General features: G+C 46.4%; 1 protein-coding gene across 7 annotated transcripts in view; it reads left to right on the forward strand.

Moving 5' to 3' along the window:
- Tnik (TRAF2 and NCK interacting kinase) overlaps positions 1-20,393 on the forward strand; it is a 371,845-nt gene that overhangs the window by 288,607 nt on the left and 62,845 nt on the right. For 4 of the 7 annotated variants that reach the window (XM_048347119.1, XM_048347122.1, XM_048347120.1 and 1 more), the window contains exons 12-16: positions 517-721; positions 10,144-10,254; positions 10,949-11,035; positions 12,287-12,475; positions 20,028-20,192. In XM_048347119.1, the coding sequence (XP_048203076.1) occupies positions 517-721; positions 10,144-10,254; positions 10,949-11,035; positions 12,287-12,475; positions 20,028-20,192 (757 nt within the window). The remainder of the gene's footprint in view (positions 1-516; positions 722-10,143; positions 10,255-10,948; positions 11,036-12,286; positions 12,476-20,027; positions 20,193-20,393) is intronic. The other 3 variants (XM_048347123.1, XM_048347125.1, XM_048347126.1) reach the window with 1 other exon arrangement.

Genomic DNA, 20,393 nt, shown 5'->3' on the forward strand with positions numbered 1-20,393 from the left:
GCTGTGGTCCCACAGCTCTGTGAGCCCTGAATTCCTTGGATGTAGCAAACTTGAGTTCTGACCCTAGCCCTGGTTGACCTTGACTGAGCATTGACCTTGATTGGAGCATTGACCTCCCCGCAGGCATTTTCTCCTCCCTGACTTGGGTCCTCAGCAGTAGCATCCTGACCTCTGTCCTCCCCACCCAGAACAGAGGGTGAGCCGTCGAGGGGGAGGTGGGCGAGGGTGCCTGTGCGCCCTCAGTACAGCAGCCCCCCCCCGCCCCCCAGAGCTTTTCCACGCGCGACTAGCGCTCTACCACTTGAGCCACAACTCCTCTTCCCGCTTTCGTTGGTTAATGGGCGAGAAGTCTGGGTCACTAGGGTGACAGCCATCCTCGTGCGCTGGGGTGCGGTGGTGGGGTGCGGGTCACACCGGAAGGGCTGTCAGGTGTTTGGGGGGACCTTTCTCCGGGCGCACCTGCCCTTGCCGGGGCTCGCCTTGGCGGCGATCCTGACGGCTCTTCCCGCCCCGCAGCTCCATTCTGAACCTGCCGGGAGAGTCCACCCTGCGGCGGGACTTCCTGCGGCTGCAGCTGGCCAACAAGGAGCGCTCGGAGGCCCTGCGGCGCCAGCAGCTGGAGCAGCAGCAGCGCGAGAACGAGGAGCACAAGCGGCAGCTGCTGGCCGAGCGCCAGAAGCGCATCGAGGAGCAGAAGGAGCAGCGCCGGCGGCTGGAGGAGGTGAGGACGGGGTGAGGCCGCCCCCGAGCGCGCGTGCGCACCCCGGCACCTGGTCACACCCGCGGGCCACTGGGGCAGGCTCTGGCCCGCCAGCCCTGAGCCTGCAGGCTGCTCCCTTTTGATCCCTAGCTCAGCAGGCCCCGCCCCTCGGCTCCCATTGGCTGAGCTCAGGCTCACAACCTGCAAGGGGGTGTGGCTTCACTAACAGGATGCCTCTAAAACTCAAGGAGCTTCTTAAAGTGCTCAGGAAAAGAAGGTATAGAAGTAAAATGTAATTAACAGTAGCCAAGCCCCCTGGCCAAAGCAGGAACCCTTCAGGAAAAGCATTCCGGAAAGAGGAACAGAAAGGAAGCAAACAGCTGTGATAGAAAAGATGCTTTTTCTCACCTTGACTGTGATGGTCATAGGGTCACATCTGGAATGTAGATGAGCGACCCGCACCCCTCTAAGTCTCCATTATGTATTACCTTCTGTGGAGGCCTCACATATGACTGCAGCCCTCCCTCCCCTCCAGAATGTTCTATTGCCTTTCCCTACTTTGTTACTGTGACATGGGTCTGACCACCATCAAACACACCCCGTATATGTTCCTATCTCCCCACCTACTCCAGCGTAAGACTCCAGGAGATGCCAGGTCTTCCCTCTCCTGTTCCCCGGGGTTTCTAGTGCTCAGACCAGTGTCTTGCATATATAAGTGCCTCTGAAGTATTGGCAGAGTGGGTGAGTTTATTAATAAATGAATGAATGAGTCAAAAGTGGAGAGATGCAGTACTAGCATTTACTAGACTATGATGGAAAGGCAGGCAGAATATGGAAAGAGCAGGGCCTGACTACTGATTCTCTCCTGAACACTGAGAACAGCACCTCAGAGTCCTTTCCCACACACTCTTCATGCCCAGGGTCTGTCCTCCAGCCAGTGGGCAAGACCAGCCGTGAGCAGCAGGCTATCCTTCGTGTGTGCACGTCCTGTATCAGGCCATGCCCGTGTGGCCCTATAGACCTCAGTTCCAGCCCTGGTCCAGGACTTGAGCACACCTCCCAGGCCTCCTTGCTCCGCCTGGCGAAGCACAGGCTTCCTTGAGTGGCAGAGGGGGATAAAGTACTGTCCTGTGTAAGACTAAGTGAATTTCTTTCTTTGAAATGATAATATAATTAAAGAATAAATGTAGGTGGCTCCATTAGCTCTAGCTCTTATGATAAAATCCCATGGATTGAGTGGCTTGAAAAGCAGAGTGAGTTATTACTTACAGTACTGGAAGTCCAAGGTCAAGATGTGAACAGATTCACTTCTTGGAGACTGTATTCTTCGTGACTTGTAATATTCATCATCTGATTATGTGCTAACATGACTTCTTTGTGATCTTTTTTTCCTTACTTAACAAAGCAGTTTATGAATATAATACATCTTGAGCAGTGTCAACTCTTTCAACATTCTCACCCATCCCTCCCCTTCATTCTGTGAGATATACATTGGACTCTTGACTGTATTCTCCCTCTTTTCACTCCTCTATCCCTTTCTCCTTGACCCTACCCCACCCCTTTTGAGTACTGGCTTCCTGGCATATTTTGCTGAACTTTGCTTTTCTAAGGAATTACACTATTTGAGATCTCCCTGGAATCTACCGCATTTCACTTAAAACATCCGTATACCCTTGTAAACCACCCGCCATATTTACTCAGAAGTGTACAGTGTTGCCAGTGTGGAGCATGGGCCTTGAGTGGAAGTCTGCAGCCTTCCTGCACTGGCCGGTGCGCCCAGATTCACCAGGTGTTGGAAGAAGCCTGGGTGCTGGAGGGCAGAAGCCTTCCCAGGAGCAGGACCGGCTGGTCGCAGTGAGGAGGGGAGGACGTGCTGGGAGTCCTGAGCCACAGTGCAGCAATGCACAGCATCTGCACCTCCTACCACCACCGGGCGACTGGAGGCCTCCTGTGCTGTCCTGTTAGGCCTCCTGCCCCCACACATTTTCTCTTTCTTTTCACCAGTACTGGGATTTGGACTCAAGCCTTACTAAGCTCTTGCTGTACTTTTTCACTCATAGCTAGCACTCTTCCACTTAAGCCACACCGCCACTTCCAGGTTTTAGTAGTGAATTGGAGGTTAGATTCACTTGGATGTGTCAGCTTGAGCTGGCTTTGAACTGCAATCTTCAGCTCTCAGCCTCCTAAGAAGCTAGGTTTACAGGCCTGAGCCACAGTTCCCGGCTTGCTTGAGCTTTGTACATGTATTCAAGTTACTCAGCTAGTAATTTCTAGTGATTCTGAAGCAGTGTATGCCTGTATGCCAGGCACTCTGTGTAACCTGTTAGTTGAAGTGTCTTGTTTAATGCTAGTAATAATAACTCCCACTCTAGAGATAAGGCAGCTGCGTCCGGGAGAGGTCAGTGCCTGGCTAAAAGTCACACAGCTTGGGAATCAAGCAGGGTTTAAGTCCAGGGACCCAACTGCCGAGCTCAATCTTCGAGGCACCGCTCAGTGAGCTTTTCTCTATCCCTTACCTGGCCTGCACTCCTATAGTCTTCCACCGAAAGTTAAAGCTTCCTGAGCAACCGAGGGCTGGTGGCTCACGCCTGCACCCACAAAGTACCCAGGGCCCAGGCTGGCGTGGAAGGAGGTCCGCCTGTCCTCTTCTGGGGGTGATAGTGTAGGGGACTGGTCCTTCTCAGCACAAACACATGTGGATACCAGGCACTGGTCTGTTGTACCAGCTTTGGCTCCTTTTCCCTTGCCCTTGAGCTCAGTAGAGAAGACAAAGAGATAGTAAGCACGGTACAGCCTTTAATCATGGCAGTCCCCGCCTCTAGGGACTCCTGTGTCCTGCTGCCGCCGCCTCACCAGCCTTGTCCGCCCTGTGTGACTGATTGGGTTTCTGGGGTCTTGACTGCACAGTACCTAAATTTTGCATTCTTCCGGGCCTGTGAGGCCGGCGCCTTTGTCTTTGGTGATCTCACATGTCACCTCCCACCAGTGGCTTCTGAGGGAATGTGCGTCCTTTGCTATTTGCGGGGAGCCACGTGGCTTGCCTAAGTTCTAATCAGTGTCAGTATTCCTATGTAAATGTGCCTTGTGTCCAACTAAGTGGTGTAGAGCAGATTCAGGTTTGGGCCAGTAACAGGACCTTGATTAAACTCAGTTAAGGTGAGTCAGTTCAATACTGGGGAGAGTTCACAGAGGCCCTCTTCTATGCTGTTCAGTGCTATAAGCATTCCTGTTTCTTGTTCTAGATGAGGAAAAATTGTTTTGCTCAGTGTCACAGTGTGATGAGGAAGGAATGAGACCCTGGAGGTGGTGGGAGTCAGAGCAATGTTTGATTCTGTCTAGAATGTGTGTCTGGGGGGGGGGGATTGTTTCTCAGATGGGCCCTTGCCCATCTTGGAACAGCCTGAGAGGATAACCCACCTGCCTAGGGTTCAGTGCCTTCCGTGGGCTCCCGGGTGCATGCCAGCTTCTTATTGGCTAAGATGGGTCACTAATAACCTTTTCCCCAAATGACCTTGGCCTGTGATCTTCCTAATCCCCACTTCTGGATAGCCAATACTATAGTCATCACTTCAGAGCTGATTGGGCACTGATATTAGTAACTTGTGTATTTGTTTCAACTTGCAGTTAGCATTCTATCTCTTTAGCTTTTGAAAGATCTTTAAGTCAGAGGAATGGATCAAACTGACCTCAGAGATGGGCAATCTTCTCTCTGATAGAAAGATGGCTTTCACAAAATTGTGTAAAAATATTCAAGACACCACATTTTCATTTAGTGCCCTCCATGACCATTATAACCCTGTCAGTAATAAAACAACAGGTTCTGAGCCTGACACCAGTGGCTCATGCCTTAATCCCAGCTCTAGGAGGCTGATATCCAGAGCATTTGACATTTGATCTTGCTCGTTATTTTGGAAAGAGAGTCTCCTGTGACACATGATGAGATGGAGACATGGCTCAAGTAGTAGAGCACCAGCTAAGTAAGCATGAGGCCCTGAGTTCAAACTCCTGTACCAGCCAAACAAAAACAAAAACAAAAAAAAAACAACAGCAACAATAACAGGCTCTGGCTAAAATATACTAGTTTAGTTCTAAGGTAACAAACTCAAAGGGTAGATACTGTTAGTCCTTTCCCAACCACGGAAAAAGTTACTTTTAAGAGTTCACTGAAGGCCTGATGATTTTAAGGTATATATAACTTCTGACAATGCCTCCCAAAAATCAGGTGTAGACATTCCAAAAGTTTTAGCATAGTTGGTTGAAGCAATACTTTTGACAGTATCTTTTTTTTTTTTTTTGCCAGTCCTGGGGCTTGAACTCAGGGCCTGAGCACTGTCCTGGCTTCTTTTTGCCCAAGGCTAGCACTCTACCACTTGAGCCACAGCGCCACTTCTGGCTTTTTCTATATATGTGGTGCTGAGAAATGAAACCCAGGGCTTCATGCATGCAAGGCAAGCACTCTACCACTAAGCCACATTCCCAGCCTGGCAGTATAATTTTTTATTAAGTGGATGTACGAAGAAGTTTCAGTTCCAGAAGTTGTTATGCACACAGTGTCACCTCTTCCATGTTCTCCCTCCCCCCCCACTTAAGTTACTTAGTGCATTCTTTGCATAATGCACGCTGAATATAATGGCTGCAGTTGCTCATCCTTCCTCACTCTATTCCTGTGCCCCCCCAAATATGTTTCCACATTCTGGTATTCATTTTGATAGAGTACATTCTTTGTTCAGAGAAGTTACACCCTTGGACTCCTCCCCTAAGTATACTGTCCTTTATTCAGTTCGTGTGTGCTGGCATTGAGCCCTGTATGTGGTATCATGCATGTTTGTACTCTACATCTAGCTTCCACATATGAGAGAAAACATACACCATTTGTCTCTCTGAGCCTGGTGTCACTTGGCATGTTTTTGTTTCTAGGTCCATCCATTTCCCTGCAAATTACATAAGAATCTAACAGATGAGAAATCTGTTGTGTGTATATATGTTCTTGACCCTCTCCTCCATTGCAGGGCATCTGGGCTGTTTCTGTAACTTGGGAATGGTGCAGTAGCGAACATGGATGTGCAAGTGTCTTTGCCATATCCTGACCTGGGATGTTCTGGCAAATGCCCAAGAGTGGTATGGCTGGATTGCAGGGTGATTCTACATTTAGTTTTTTGGTTGCACTACTTTACATGTCTACCAACAATGCATGTAATAGGTTTCCTTCTCCTCCTCTGCCTCACAACCCTCCCCCCCCCCCCACTATCTTTTGTTGTTCTTCGTGCTGGCCATTCTTACTGGGGTGAGATGGCATCTCAGTCTTGTTTTGATTTGCATTGCCTTTATGGCCAGGGATATGGAGCAGTTCATGTGTTTATTGGTCATTTTGGCTGCTGCTGCTGCTGCTTCTTAGAAATCTCAACTGTATCATTATGCATAGCTTGAATATAATCTAAAATAGTTATTTGAGCTTCCCCTTCCCATTCCTTCTAGCTTAGAGTCTTAGCACCTTCATTTTATTCCCATACCTTTCCTAAGATGGAAAATTAGCATCATGTCAGTTGTACATGACTTACCTTTTAGAAGAACATTCCGAGCTGTGTATGGGCTCAACAGAAAAGAACATTCTGGCCTGTGAGGGTTGTCTTTACAAAGGACAGAGAAGAGCAGAGGTCTGGTGTCAAGTTCTGCAAGGCTTTTGCTCCTTACATTGTTTACGCAGTGTACACTAAATGCAACTGGTATCTGTGGCCTCAAACCCAGTGTGAGAAGAGCAGGAGATAGTTTTCAGTCTAGAGTGCCCAGTTGGTGAGCCACACTCAAAAAACCTATTCTATTAGACAGGATATACATAAGCCAGAAGATCTGATAGGATGGAAAATGCTACCAAAAAATGAAGAGACGACTGTTTTATCTTCCTTTGCCCCAAGTTTCTGCTTCTGTTGAGTTCAACACTTCTGTGCACCTGCTGGCTACCAGGCCTGCATGCGAGGTGGAGGGCAGTGAAGGAATCAAGCAGCATTGCCCTCGAAGAGTTGCTTCTAGCAAGAGTCACCAAGCTTTGCAAAGGTGTCTGCTGGAGGCCAAGGACTTGGTCTTTCCTTGACATGTTTTGATATGTCCCCTCAACAGGCCCACGCACAGGAGGAGAGAGAAAACATTCTCTCAGGGAAGGCATCAGCGTTGGGATGCAGCAGCTGGAAAGTGGCAGGGTGCCCTCAGAGGCTGGGGAAACCATTTACTCTTCCAGCCTCGCCACAGGAAGCAAAGCCCTGGCAGATGCCTCCGCGTGTTAGCAGTGGCTGATCTGAATGAGGTCATTATTAATTAGCAGTCACTTTGAGTGTCTTTCTCAGAAACTGCGGAGTGCTTGGGAAGCGCAGACTCCCCTGCGTGGTAATCAATACCATCCACGCCTCGCATGGGGACCTGAGTGGCATGTAATTTTCAAACAGTATTGATTCCTGGCACAAGGGTTGAAAATGTACTACCCCTTCACATAAGAAATCAACTATTATCTTCGAACAGTTGATTTTCTTTTTCCTCAAGGAAGAGACTGGTAGTTGGACTAAAAAACAAAAAACCTTGAAATGCTAGCTAAATGAAGGCTATTTCCTGCCAGGATCCTGATCTGTACACATAATTATTTTATTCACTGTGTTGGCACTGAGTCTCCTTGGTTGAGTGTTGGAAATGTCTCTGTTTTGAGTCTATAATCCAAATTAGTCAGTCAGTTCCTCTGATAATGATATTGCCTTGTATCCTCCTGAATTATTTTTCTGTAAAACAAATAATTGCTTGTCTGGAACCAACATGTCCAAGCTTTTTGTGCTTTTCTCTGTCACACTATCCAGTATGCCCCTTGGCCAAGAACTGCCCCTCCCCCCACTGTCACACACCCATTGTCACCAAATTCTGCCTTCCTACTTCAAGCCTGACATCCATGCCAGCCCTGTTAAGGGTGACTGGAAATCTGGATGCTTTTGCCCTTTTGTCCTTTGGCTGTGTCTCCACTGGGAACAGGGACGCACGGAGACTCAGCCTGCCTTTGCTATGTTGCCAGTGCCCTGATTTCATGCTTAGATCCGTAGGGAGATCTCACCCTGCTTCCTTTCAGCTTCGTCTTACCCTTTCCCAGAGCTGTCTGAGGCCTTCTGAACATGCAAGTCTGGTCACATGAGTTGCTTCATGAAGCTGGTGGCCACCCCTTGCCTACAATTTTAAGATGGACAGCAGCTGTCAATCTGGAAATGACAGATGTTGAGTCTCAAAAGACAACATCTCTCCCAAGGCTCAGAGGTTACTGCAAGGCACCAAATGTGGGCCATGGTGAGAGCTACATCAGGAAGGCCTCCTGGCAGGGTTCTGCGTGTTTTGAGTGTCTGTGGTTAGCTTAGCAAGGACTGTGACAGAGAGATTTGTACGAAAGTTCTCTCATTCTCGGTTGTGCAGAGCTGGCTTGTCAATGTGACATGGTCACAGCCCAGTCGGTCCTGGCAGAAAGCATGAGCTTTCGTGGCAATGCAGTAAGGTGTCATTTAGAATGGGGCCTCTGCTCTTTCCCCTCTGGAGCTCACACATGAGGAGTAAGAAGTCCAGTGCTGCTACAGAGATCTGACACAAAGGGTCTGCAGCCGTTCTGAAAACAGATGCTGTGGACATGTATAGGAAAACACTTTGAATTGTGCAATCAATGTTGCAGGCTATTTTGCATTTCTAGCCCTTGTTAGGAAAATGGAGGAGAAAAGGAATAGGCCGGACTCAGTCGTCAACAGGTGAGGACTGTTTATTGAGGAACAGCAAGGGGCCAGACCTTCCCTGGATTTGGAGGTTATGGGAGGGGGTGAATTGGGGGCCAGGCTTACATGGGGTCTGAGCAAGGAGGCAGAGGTTAGTGAAAAAGCAACTAGGTCTAGCAAGTTGGTGGCTTTTCCTTTGGGCCCACAAAGGACTGGTTACAGCTGGGCCTATGTGAATTGCCCTGCCTGCATAACAAAGCCAGTCTGTGTATACCTGGGTTTTGCCTAGTGCCCGTATGTGCCTGGGACAATAGGGTAGGGGTCAATCCTTCATATTCCATCTTTCGATACATAGAAAGAATGGGCCTAGGGGGTGAGGCAGGTCCTTTATATAGGATCTTTGGATACATAAAAACAAAGAGAATTTACATGGAGTTATGAGAACAAAAGCAGATTCCTTGTGCAAATGTTGGTTATGTTCCACTGTCACTGGAACAACTAGAAAAGGCTCTAAACGCTCTAGAGATGAGGAATGGTTCTAACCCTTGAGCACCGTTGGTTGCTATAGCCATGTGACTTAGGGTAACGTCTCCTAAACTCTTTTTTGAGAGAATAAAGAACTAGCATCACTTCTGACCTATCACTCCTCTTTCTCCTTCATCTGTTGTAATAATTGAGCTTAATGCTGGCGACACATTGCTTGTTTTGAAGTCCTTACTGGGCACGACCTTGAAGAGGCAGATGACCTTGAACAGGCTCCCTGTGCCCCATTTTGCACCTACAAAATGGGAAGGATAAGACTTATTTCAGAAGGTTTTGTGATGAAGATAAAGCACATAATAATTTTTCACATTCTAATCAACACTTATCTACCTTTTTGGTAATTCTTTTCATGGTTATATACTATGACAACATTGTGGTCTTAGTTTGTCACAGTGATTGATGATGTTGACCACTTTTCCATGTTCTCACTTACTCTCCCTGAATAGGATCTGCTGAAATGTGTAGTCTAATCATATGACTGGGTTGTCTTATAATTGAGCCCTAGTTGGAATTTATTCTTTAAATTAGTTCTTTATCAGATATATCACCCACAAATATTTTTTTCCTACCTGTTTGTAGCTTATTTTCACTTTCTTATTGTCTTTGAAAAACAAAAACTTTTCATATAAAGTCTTAATTGGTTAACATTTTCCTTTATGGATGGTACATGTGTTGTTCTAAAAGGTCTGGCCTAATTCAAGTTCCTACCTGAGTGAGAGGTTGAAGTGAAAATTGTGAATGAACGCTCCAGAAGCAAGCGGCAGCGGGAGCTCTGTTCACCTCGGCCTCTGGTCACCCCCTTCCCTGCTGCGCTTCTCACATTCTCCAGCTCTGAAAGGCTGGGACCAAGGGATGGAATGACATAAACCTCACGGAGTCATGACCTCAGAAAGTAGCCCACGAAGCCACTGCTGTTTCCTAGCCCTGCACTGAGAGCATGGGAATAGACTCCACCGGAACTTCCGGTGTGAATGCACTGCATGGGGCACGGCAGTGCTGGACAGGACCCTGGGTTTCTTCCTGTCATCTCCTCCCTGCCCATGGTGGCCCCCTCCCCCAGCCCAGGAGAGCAGGCTCTGGGGGTTTAGGCCTCTCTCCTGAAGAGCTGCTCCCTGCGGGTCCCCCGGCCCATTGCATCCATGTCCATTGCCATCATGGTTGTCTGCTTGCTGCCCACAGCAACAAAGGCGAGAGAAGGAGCTTCGCAAGCAGCAGGAGAGGGAGCAGCGCCGGCACTACGAGGAGCAGATGCGGCGGGAGGAGGAGCGGAGGCGCGCGGAGCACGAGCAGGTAGAGTGCGCGTGCGCGCGCGTGGCGCTGTCTCGTGAACTCCAGCTCCGCGGCGCAGCTCGGGAGTGGGTCACCTCTCCCACTGCTCCTTTAAGGTTTGCATTCCTTCACCTGTTCAAAAAGTCAAATGCACAACCTTGGCAACGCCCGTGGAGCCTGCTTCCTTGCCCAGGCCAGAGGCCGCTGGCACGCCTGCGCCCACTCCAGATGCCTGCCCTGGTCTCCCATCGGAAGCTCGCAGGGAGGCTGAAAATGAGCCATGCCCTGCAGCCTGTGGCCTCCGAGGCTCTGAGCCCCAATGCCTGCCAGACTCCGCCGTCAGCCACTGGAGCTGCAGGACGGTCTGCACGGCGCCCTGCCCCGGGCTCCCGACTTCCTAGCACTGTTAATTCTAGAGAGTCCTCCATAGGGCGAAGCCCCGGATGAAAAGCTTTTTAAAATGCATCTGTGTTTATTAAGACCAAGTAAAGTAGTAAGCGTAAAATCCTGAGCCCCCGCCCAGCCCCAGGCCTGTGCTTTTGACTCCATTGAACGGTGTGGCTTTGGTGTGACTCAGTCTTCCTGTTTGGTGAGGAGGTGTTGGGTGTTTGGCTCCTCTCCTTCCTTTCCTCCTGCTCAGGCAGGTCTTGTCTCCTTTGAAATTTCTTTCTTTTCCTTCCTGTTCTTCCAAATTCTCTGCTGCCTCTCTCTGCAGGAATACATCAGGCGGCAGTTAGAGGAGGAGCAAAGACAGTTAGAGATCTTACAGCAGCAGCTACTGCATGAACAAGCTCTACTTCTGGTAATGGGAAAGCCTCAAGCCTGCTACCCTGCTCTGTTTAGTGTGTGTGTGTGAGTGTGCATGTGCATGCATTTGTCTCTTCCTCCAAACATGACAGTTCCAAAGGAGGAGTCGCCAGATACAGGCGGCTCACACCTGTCATCCTAGCGACTCAGGAGGCTGAGATCTGAGGATCACAGTTCGAAGCCATCCCAGGCAGAAAAGTCCAGAGACCCTTATTTCCAACTAACCACCAAAAAGCTGGAAATGGGAGTTTTAGATCAAGTAGCAGAATGCCAGATTTGAGCAAAAAAGAATGTGAGGTCCCTAGTTCAAGCCCCAATGCTGGCAAAATAAAAAAAACTAGGGGTCCACCAGGCCTTGTGAACCTCAGAATTGCATAGATACTCAAATATATTTCCTGCCCAGCATATATACATTTAATACAATTGTTATGCATTTTGTTGGCCCTATCTTTTATACAAGCCTAACACAAATCCAGCCTTACTGTAAGTTCAGACTGCTTTTGAGACCCACTGTGTTTATTGCAGAGTAATTTTGAAGGCCATTTGCAACACTCTGGAATACAGTCATGGTAAAATTCACCACTTGGCTCAGTGGTCATATTTTTCTTGCAGACTCTTAGCTTTGCCTTAGGATGGGAACATTTCATGCTCCCCGCTCATGCAGTGGCCACTTGAAGTGCTTCTTTATTATTACTATAGCATTCTCTTAATGGGCTTCTTGCTGTGTCTCTTTTTTTATTGAACCTTTTATTCAAACACATTCTGGTGATTTTAGCTGGTACATAAACTTGCTTTTGTTGGGCCAAGTTTTATTAATACAAGATAATTTAGGTGCTATCTCTGGCTGTTTATTTAGTTGTGTGTCTAATTATACTTGTTGCAATGATTTCATTCCTGCAACAGGAAGGGAATGGCTCCTTATAGGGACTGTGTGCTGACCATGCAAAGATGGCATGGTTGCCATCATCCTGCAGGGCATCAGGGACAAGGCACTCATGGTGATGTTCTGCAGGGTGGCCACTAAAACAAGCGTGATTTCACTAAGTGGCATTTTCTTTGGGGGTACTAACACAGGCCTGGACTTAATTGTATGCACCGCTGGTATTGTCCTATAGTCCTGTTAGTATGTGAGTTCCTTTGTCAACTCGCACTAACCTGCCTCTTTAGCATGCTTCACTGCAGTACGAGGGGCTTCTTGCGGCCATCTCAACATTTCTCTACTCTTTTTTTCCCACGACTTGGGCAGGAGTATAAGCGCAAACAACTGGAAGAACAGAGACAAGCAGAAAGGCTGCAGAGACAACTAAAGCAAGAAAGGGACTATTTGGTGTCCCTTCAGCATCAGCGGCAGGAGCAGAGGCCCCTGGAGAAGAAGCCGCTGTACCATTACAAAGAGGGGATGAGTCCCAGTGAGAAGCCTGCCTGGGCCAAGGAGGTGAGCGAGCCAGGGCGGCCATGCACGGCAGCCTGTGGGAAATACGGGGTTCACTGCAGGATGCTCACCTTGCTTCTAGAGGAACTGTAATGTCATTTCTGCAGAGAAATAGTAAGGTGTCTTACTTCACATGGGGTTTTTGTGGGTTTGTGTATGTATTTGTCCTTGAGGAGACAGTATGTTTTTATAAGCAATGCAGGAAGTAGAAAAACATCTTTTCCCTTATCAGAATCCTGAAGAATTCGTGGCGTGAAGACTTTTCCTGTCTCTTCTTTAGAAGAATGCATCCCGATGGGCAGGATGCTGTCACTCATGTCACAAACACTACCTTGTTTACTATGGTGCCAGAGCACATAGGCCTCAGGCTTGTGCATGTAGCTTTTTTTTTTTTTTCAGGACCCGAGGTTCCTTGTATTTCACAGTATTTCCAAAGTAATTACCTTTCATTTGGTCAGCCACAAAGGAAGAGTTTAGAGGAAACTGGCTCTTGATGAGCTAGTTTAAAAATCTAAAATCTATTTGGACCATGTGCAGTGGTTAACGCCTGTCTTCCTTGCCACTCAGACTGACAGGGCGTCTCTGAGCTCCTTTCCCCGAAGCAGCTAGCTCACACACAACAGCGCCAGCAGAGGGGGAAGCATGGAGCCGTTTTCCTTCCTTCCTTCTCTACCCAGCCTGGTCTGATTTGAACTTGCCCATTTTGAGTTCACTGTTCTCTGGTTGCTATTTGTCCCTGTCATTTGATTTCCTGGCCTACCCTCTCTCTTCAGAACTAGTTCCCAGTTTCCAAGCACACTGGCATTCTTGAGCACAAGTCTCTGCCCATGTCATCAAAGCCAATTTCTAGACCTCTTAAGTCCCCTGTGCTTCCTGGCCAGGCTTCTCATTATAAAGGCAAGTCAGTGATGGGACATGCAATCCACGAACGTGGCTTTGTCATCCAGCACTCCTGATAGAGGGTCTCCCCACAAGTGTAAGCCACCTGCAGTGTGTGACATCTTCCAAGGTCCCCGGCTTCTCAGCAGCTGGTGCTCTTCCTTTGGGCTTCTGCATTTCCTGACATCTGTAGGGAAATTTCTACAGGGATTTCATGTTTAGTCCTCTCCTCCTAGGACTGGCTAACATAATCTAGCTTCCTACTAACCCTTGGTCTATCCTTGAAATAGATTCCTAAGTCTAAGTGGTAAAAAGAGTGACTGCTGATATGGGAACTGGAACAACTGTTGTACAAATAAGAACAATAAATTCTCTCTTAGGGTTTAACACCCACTTAAATCAGGCACAAAAATGAATATGAAGATCCTTTTCTTGATCATTTAATGTTTCTTATTAGTAATATACAAGCTTTTCTACTAAAGCATTACCTACAGAGTCCCCTTCCAACACTAGGAAAGAAAGGAGAGCTCAGAGTAGCCAAACCAGTATACATATTATAAAACTACAGATATAAACAGAAATTATAGTTTATCAATAGCTCAACTGTATTTTTTTTTAAACATGATTGAACTCTTCCTGGAAGAAGGATGAAAAGGTCCTGTTTTCCTTTCCAAATGTGTCCTCTGACAGTGTAGAAGCATCTTCTCCAGGGAGGAGTGGGCAGGGTGACTACCTGCATGTCTTCTATGATATAGAGCCTGGGTACTCCCGTCCATGCACCAAGGAAGACGCCACTCAGCCATCTTCTACCACTGCAATCTCTCCTCTTCACACATTTGTTTCCCAACAGCTCTCTACCTCCTGTCAAGATCTTTGCTGTTTCTTTGATTACTTTTCCACCCACACTTTCTCTTCTTCTCCAAATCAATTTTTCATCAGCAATATTTTATCCTGTGTTGTTTGCATCTTCATTTTATAAATCAGCTGTGTGTACTGCATTTCTCATTATCTTAGTCATTAGTGTTGGATGCAGTTAGAACAAATGAAAATATTTGATGATTTGCAAATCTTGTTGAGCTCTTCATTGCCCTTTTTTGACGGAGTATTCTGTCGGTTTTGAATGATGCATTGGCTTTAATGCTCAAATTCAGCCAGCCAGGAACATGACTGTCTCGCACTGGAAGGATGGGGAGGCACACATCCCATTCAAATTCTCTACCACTTCTGACTGGATGGAGTAGTGGTTGTTCTGTGAAAGCATCAACAATGTTCTGTTGAACATTTAGAGCACATTTTTCACTTTTTGGATAATAGGGAACCTTTTTTTTTCTTTTCCCTTTACCTTAAAATGTCATGTGACTGTCTGAGCCCAGCAGACAGTGCTGTAGATTCTATACTTGCTCCCCTGCCTAATTTTAAAAATGCTCCAGTACATAACAGGAACAAAATGCTGTTTACATGGGGGCTGGGGATATAGCCTAGTGGCAAGAGTGCCTGCCTCGGATACACGAGGCCCTAGGTTCGATTCCCCAGCACCACATATACAGAAAACGGCCAGAAGCGGCGCTGTGGCTCAAGTGGCAGAGTGCTAGCCTTGAGCGGGAAGAAGCCAGGGACAGTGCTCAGGCCCTGAGTCCAAGGCCCAGGACTGGCAAAAAAAAAAAAAAAATGCTGTTTACGTGTGTGTTGCCTGAGACTGTATTTCAGTTTTTTTTTAACACTCCATCAGGTGCTCTCTCCTCCCTCTCGTTCCAGTGCATACCAGTCATTTAGTTGTAGTTTACTTTGACAAACAATCTGGTCAACATCTCTTTACTTCTCATCGCCCCACTGAGGTTTTGAAATGCCTGGATATAAATCCCCCTTCCACACTATGAATTCTATACTCTATACTGACATGGTTTCCTTTTTCCTTTTATACATATATGAGGCTCTGAAGTGATCATTTAGAAAGTTTTCATTTCTCCTCTAGTACCTCTGCTTCTGCTTATGTTTCTTAAGATTTAACCTAAAGGCAACCTGGAAGGAAATGGTGAGGAAATGTTGGAGGTCAGGTTCCTCTACCTTCTGACAAATCTTCTCACTTTCCTGGGTTGTAGCTTTCTGCTTTACAACAATAATGAATGTACACATGGCAATCACCAGCAGGCACTGTGCACCTGCAAATAAAATATAACCAACACGTCTTGACTTTTATTTCCAGAGCCTTTGTAGCCTGTCTCTTTTATTTCCCTTTCCTCACCCACCTAAGTGATAAATAAGCACTAATTTCGTCCCATCACAGCCTATTACGGATTTGCTTCATTACTTTTCAGTTCTTGCTGCATTCAAACAGGATCTATACTATTTTTTCTGGAATGCTGACTGAAAGTGATTCTTGGGGAAGTAGTCTAGGATTGCATTTCAAGCATTCCATGGGCATGAGAGCTCCCCTATGCTCAAAGGTGCCCCAGAGATGAGGCCCCCCCCCCCCCGGTCCGGCTCATCCATCTGGCTCACAACCATCTCCCTGTTCTAAAGAACCATGTGACTCATCTCTTCCCATGAACTCAGGGTCAGAGTAGCCAATGAGCATTTCAAAGTTATTCAGTCATTTCTTCCTCTTTGTTCAGCATTGCTACAAAACCCAAGAACCAAACTATTTTATTCAGTTGGGAGAATAAAAGGAGCCCACACAATTATGTTTAATTCAGTAATTAAGTTAATTCAGTCTCTTAAAGTTGACATCGACCCAATGAAATAACATCATATAAAACATCATTAGAATGCACCAATATGGTAATATATGGTAAATATACTTTTAATCTTAACATTTTTGAACATACTTCTGTAAATTTATTTTGAAGTTCTCAAGAGAAACTCATTATTGTGAAGCACAAGACATTATAAACTACAAATGTGTACCTTTCAAATGTGCACAACAATTTGGCAACTGTTACTGGTTGTATCTCTATAGTTGTTGAAATGTATTTTTGATTAATTTGAATGTTTTGTGATTCCTGTAATGACCAGATTCACTTTTAGCTTTTCTGCAGTTGAGGAGTTTTTCTGTATCTCTGTAGCCTTAGACAGCACTCCTACAACACCCAGTGGACCACACATTCCTGCATGGAGCAGGTTTTATTTCTGACATTAGTTTTTTTCTTTCTCCCTGTATATAACTTTGCAAAGGTGATTCAGTCTTTCAAAGGTTATTTTAGTTTACACATTAAAATGATTGTGGGAGGGTGATATGGAGTTTAAACTTAGGGCCTCACTGCTTATGAGCAGACTAATTGCTTCAGATTTTCAGCCCCCAAATGATTTTTTTCCCCCAGTCCTGGGGCTTGAACTCAGGGCCTGAGCTCTATCCCTGAGCATCTTTTACTCAAGACCTAGTGCTCTGCTACTTGAGCCACAGCGCCACTTTTGGCTTTTTTTGTTTATGTGCTACTGAGGAATTGAACCCAGGGCTTCAAGCATGCTAGGCAAGCACTCTACCACTAAGCCACATTCCCAGCCTGCCAAATGATTTTTTTAATAAGTAAGACTGCTTTGATATTGAAACTTGTCTGTCTCTTCTAATATTATCCTTTGCATTCCCTGGTAATTCCTTCAACTACAAACCCTTAGGAGCAGATGTTTGGGTGTGACACTGTATTAGATGTTTCTAGAATGCCCATTTGGGGTGGTGTTTCTGGGATTTTGCATCTTCTTGGGAGTGGGAGGTTAGAACTTTGCTACTAGACTTTTTTTTTTTAAATACCTTCAGGTAGATTAAAACATATCTCAGTTGTGTCAACAGTTTTTAATCACATATACTTACTCTGGGAATGGGAAAAACTTTCTTGTCTCATGTATCATTTTTCCCTCTGTTCAGTAGATTGTCATAAATCAGGTTATAGGCCTTTGCCTAGTATCAAAATATTCCCAATACCCCATGCAGCTTTTTCTCTGTGAAGCCCCACTCCGGTGTCTGACTTGCTATCTTCACTGCAGGATTTAAGGCGATCCTTGGGTGCAATGACTTGGGCAGTACCCCTTCCTAAAGGACTTTAGAACAGGATTGTCTTGAAACAATCTGTGTAGCCAGATGTGTTGTTGTTACAGCCATTTCATAGATTTTCAAATTTGTTTGGACAAACTTTAACCCAGGAAATGTCAGCATCTTGGACCCATCTTGATACAATTTACAGAGTTTAACAACTGTTTGTTTGCACCATGTATTTTAGGACATTGCAAGTGGAGACAGACTCATGGTATTCTTTACTCCCTAAATACACTTCGTTTTCGAATTTGGGAACAACAAGGAGCTGGAGTGTAGAGAGCGGGTGCTTATCTGCCCTCTGATCTCTTGGGTTCTGGAACTGAAACATGAATGCGTAGAAAGTCGGAGTTCAGAGAGTGAAGAGTGCTTTGCCGTGCCATTTTTCTATTAAAATATCACTGCCAAGTAAGAAAATGGGGAATTTGTGATCAATCCCAGTGGCCCAGCACCATCACCTTCTTTTCAAGGGATCTGGAGTTTGCAGAGCTGAGCTGTGCCTGGCCTGTCGTGGTCTAGTTTGTCTGGCACTATCTTTGCAGGCCTGTTGCACGTCTCGGGCCTTTCTCAAAGGTGACTGTTATTTTGCTCAGTGCAGCAGCTGAGTAATCATTGCTGCCGTCATGCTTGGTGCTCATGCAGCCATCCAGTATACATACCTGGGTTTCTAGTCCTGGCTTTTTGCAATACCTGGTGGACTTCCAGGATGTGGCATTTCAAAACTAAAGTCAACTCAATGCCTGTTGTACACAGACTACACAGCCATGGTGGGGGACAGATGTTGGAGTAGCCCCTCAGGAGAGGCAGAAGGACTGGTTCCTATCCTGTGGGTTATACTGGAGATTAATATGACAGTTGCTGGTTGTTTTCTTTTTTTAAATGATTTGTTCTGTATAAGAAGGATGGAGAAGAATATAGTGCTTTTGAACTTGTATTTCAAGCCAGGAAGTAAAATGAATTAAAACTTGTAGCTGCTGCTAAAAATACTGAGAGAAATCTGAATCCTGCGTTAGCAGAGGATAATTAAGGGGTCGCTCTGATTGGTTTCAGGGTAGGGAGGGTGGTGACATTGCCCTGGCAGGTTTGGGAAGCCCTACAGACAAGCTGACTGAAGAAATATAGGACACGACAAGATGGGGCTGACTTGGGCACCAGTGGCTTATACTTGTAATCCTAGTTAGTTGCTCAGGAGCTGGAGTATCATAGTCTAAGGCTAACCCAGACAAGAAAGCCCACAAGACTCCCATCTCCAAAACAGCTGGCAAAAAGTTAGGCTGGAGGCATAGCTCAAGGGGTAAAACACCAGCCAGTCAAGTGAACATAAAAAGCATAACATCTTGAGTTCAATCCCTGGTACTGGCAAAAGAAAAAAGAGTCTGGAAGAAAAATCACAGACCTCATGAGAGTTACATTAGACCTTCCATTGTGTCTTCAAATGTACAACTAAATGTCTCCTTAAACTTGTCTTCAACAACTGTCTTTTCTGAAAATTGTACTGACAACCATTCTCACCTGTTTTCCTGTAAGCCTCCCCTGTGAAGGGTCTGGGATCTGTTACCTGCTTTGGGCTGAGACAGACCCTATAAAGCAAATGAGAAGAGAGAGGAGGGAGGAAGCAGAAAGAACATGTGTGGGGAAGGAGATGGGAGAGCAAGGCAGTCAAGTCCTGGCTGGGAATGGAAAGGGGGAGGAGCAGCAATGTATTTTAGGGAGCAGGAAGACAATAGAAAAGAAAGAGCCCGGAAGAGACAAACAGAAAATGATATAGGAAGTGTGAGAGAGACAGGCCAAGCTCATCAAGCAGGCAGCTGCCAACGCCCACAAGCCTCTCCCAAGCAAGTGCCCCTCTCCCTTGCCAGCCCTTCCCCTCCCACCAGCCTGCCCCAGACTCTTCCCCTCCCTGGCCCCTGAGTCACACCAGTGCAAGTTGTTCTTCTCCCCAGGCTGCAGTTCCCTTTCATTATCTAGGGTGCAAACTGTTCCCTGGGGCTGACCCCAACGCTTTGTAACCAGTCAGCAAGATATTACTGTAATCAGTGCAAGATAAACTAACCATTTGGATTCCTACCTGGTGAAACAGCACAAGATAATGGGTAATCCATGGAGAATGGTTCAAGGGCTCTGCATTTTTGTAACTACAAGTGTTTGATCTGATGGTGGTGGGTGCATTCTTGCAAATTCTTTTTTTCCCCTCTTAGTATTAGGGATGGAATGCATGATGTCACCCTTGCTAGGCAAGTGCTTTTCCATTTGATTCATGCCTCCAGTCTTTTCACTTTGTTTTTCAGACAGTCTCACACTAACCTTCCCATGTCTGGCCCCTAGACATCCATCCTCCTACCTCACCTCCCAAGTAGCTGGGATTACAGGTTTACACACCACCATGCCCAGTTTGTTTTTGAGATGGGGTCTCCAAACCTTTGCCCACACTAGCTTTGAACCACAACCCTCTTGCCTCTGTTTCCAGAGTAGCTAGGATTATAGGCATGCACTACAAATGCTTACTGCAGAGCAGAAATGGAAAGTTTGGGCCCTTTGGACTGATGAGAGAGGATAGGAAAGTGGCCATACAGGTGACTACAGAAAATCCTTCTGGCATATGAACCAACTTTTAACCAGTGAAGCTCTTTTCTCTTTTTCTTTGGCTCCCAGGTAGAAGAACGGTCACGGCTCAACCGGCAGAGTTCGCCTGCCATGCCACACAAGGTTGCCAACAGGATATCTGACCCCAACCTGCCCCCAAGGTCGGAATCCTTTAGCATTAGTGGGGTCCAGCCTGCTCGGACACCACCCATGCTCAGGCCGGTAGACCCCCAGGTACAATCTTTCCTTCGTCTTACTGGGCATTAGAATAAATAATACAATGTACTGAATGCCTAAGAAATTAACCTAGATTCAGGCAAAGGACCCATCAAATCCACACAACCCTTGATAAAGAATTGAACAAATAAGAAGTTTAAAGCAACCGTGTGTTTTACAGAGCAACCATGCTCTCTAAAGTCAATGGCAGAGATTTTA

This window comes from Perognathus longimembris, chromosome 5 (genome assembly GCF_023159225.1).
Source record: "Perognathus longimembris pacificus isolate PPM17 chromosome 5, ASM2315922v1, whole genome shotgun sequence".
Classification (NCBI taxonomy): Eukaryota; Metazoa; Chordata; class Mammalia; order Rodentia; family Heteromyidae; genus Perognathus; species Perognathus longimembris.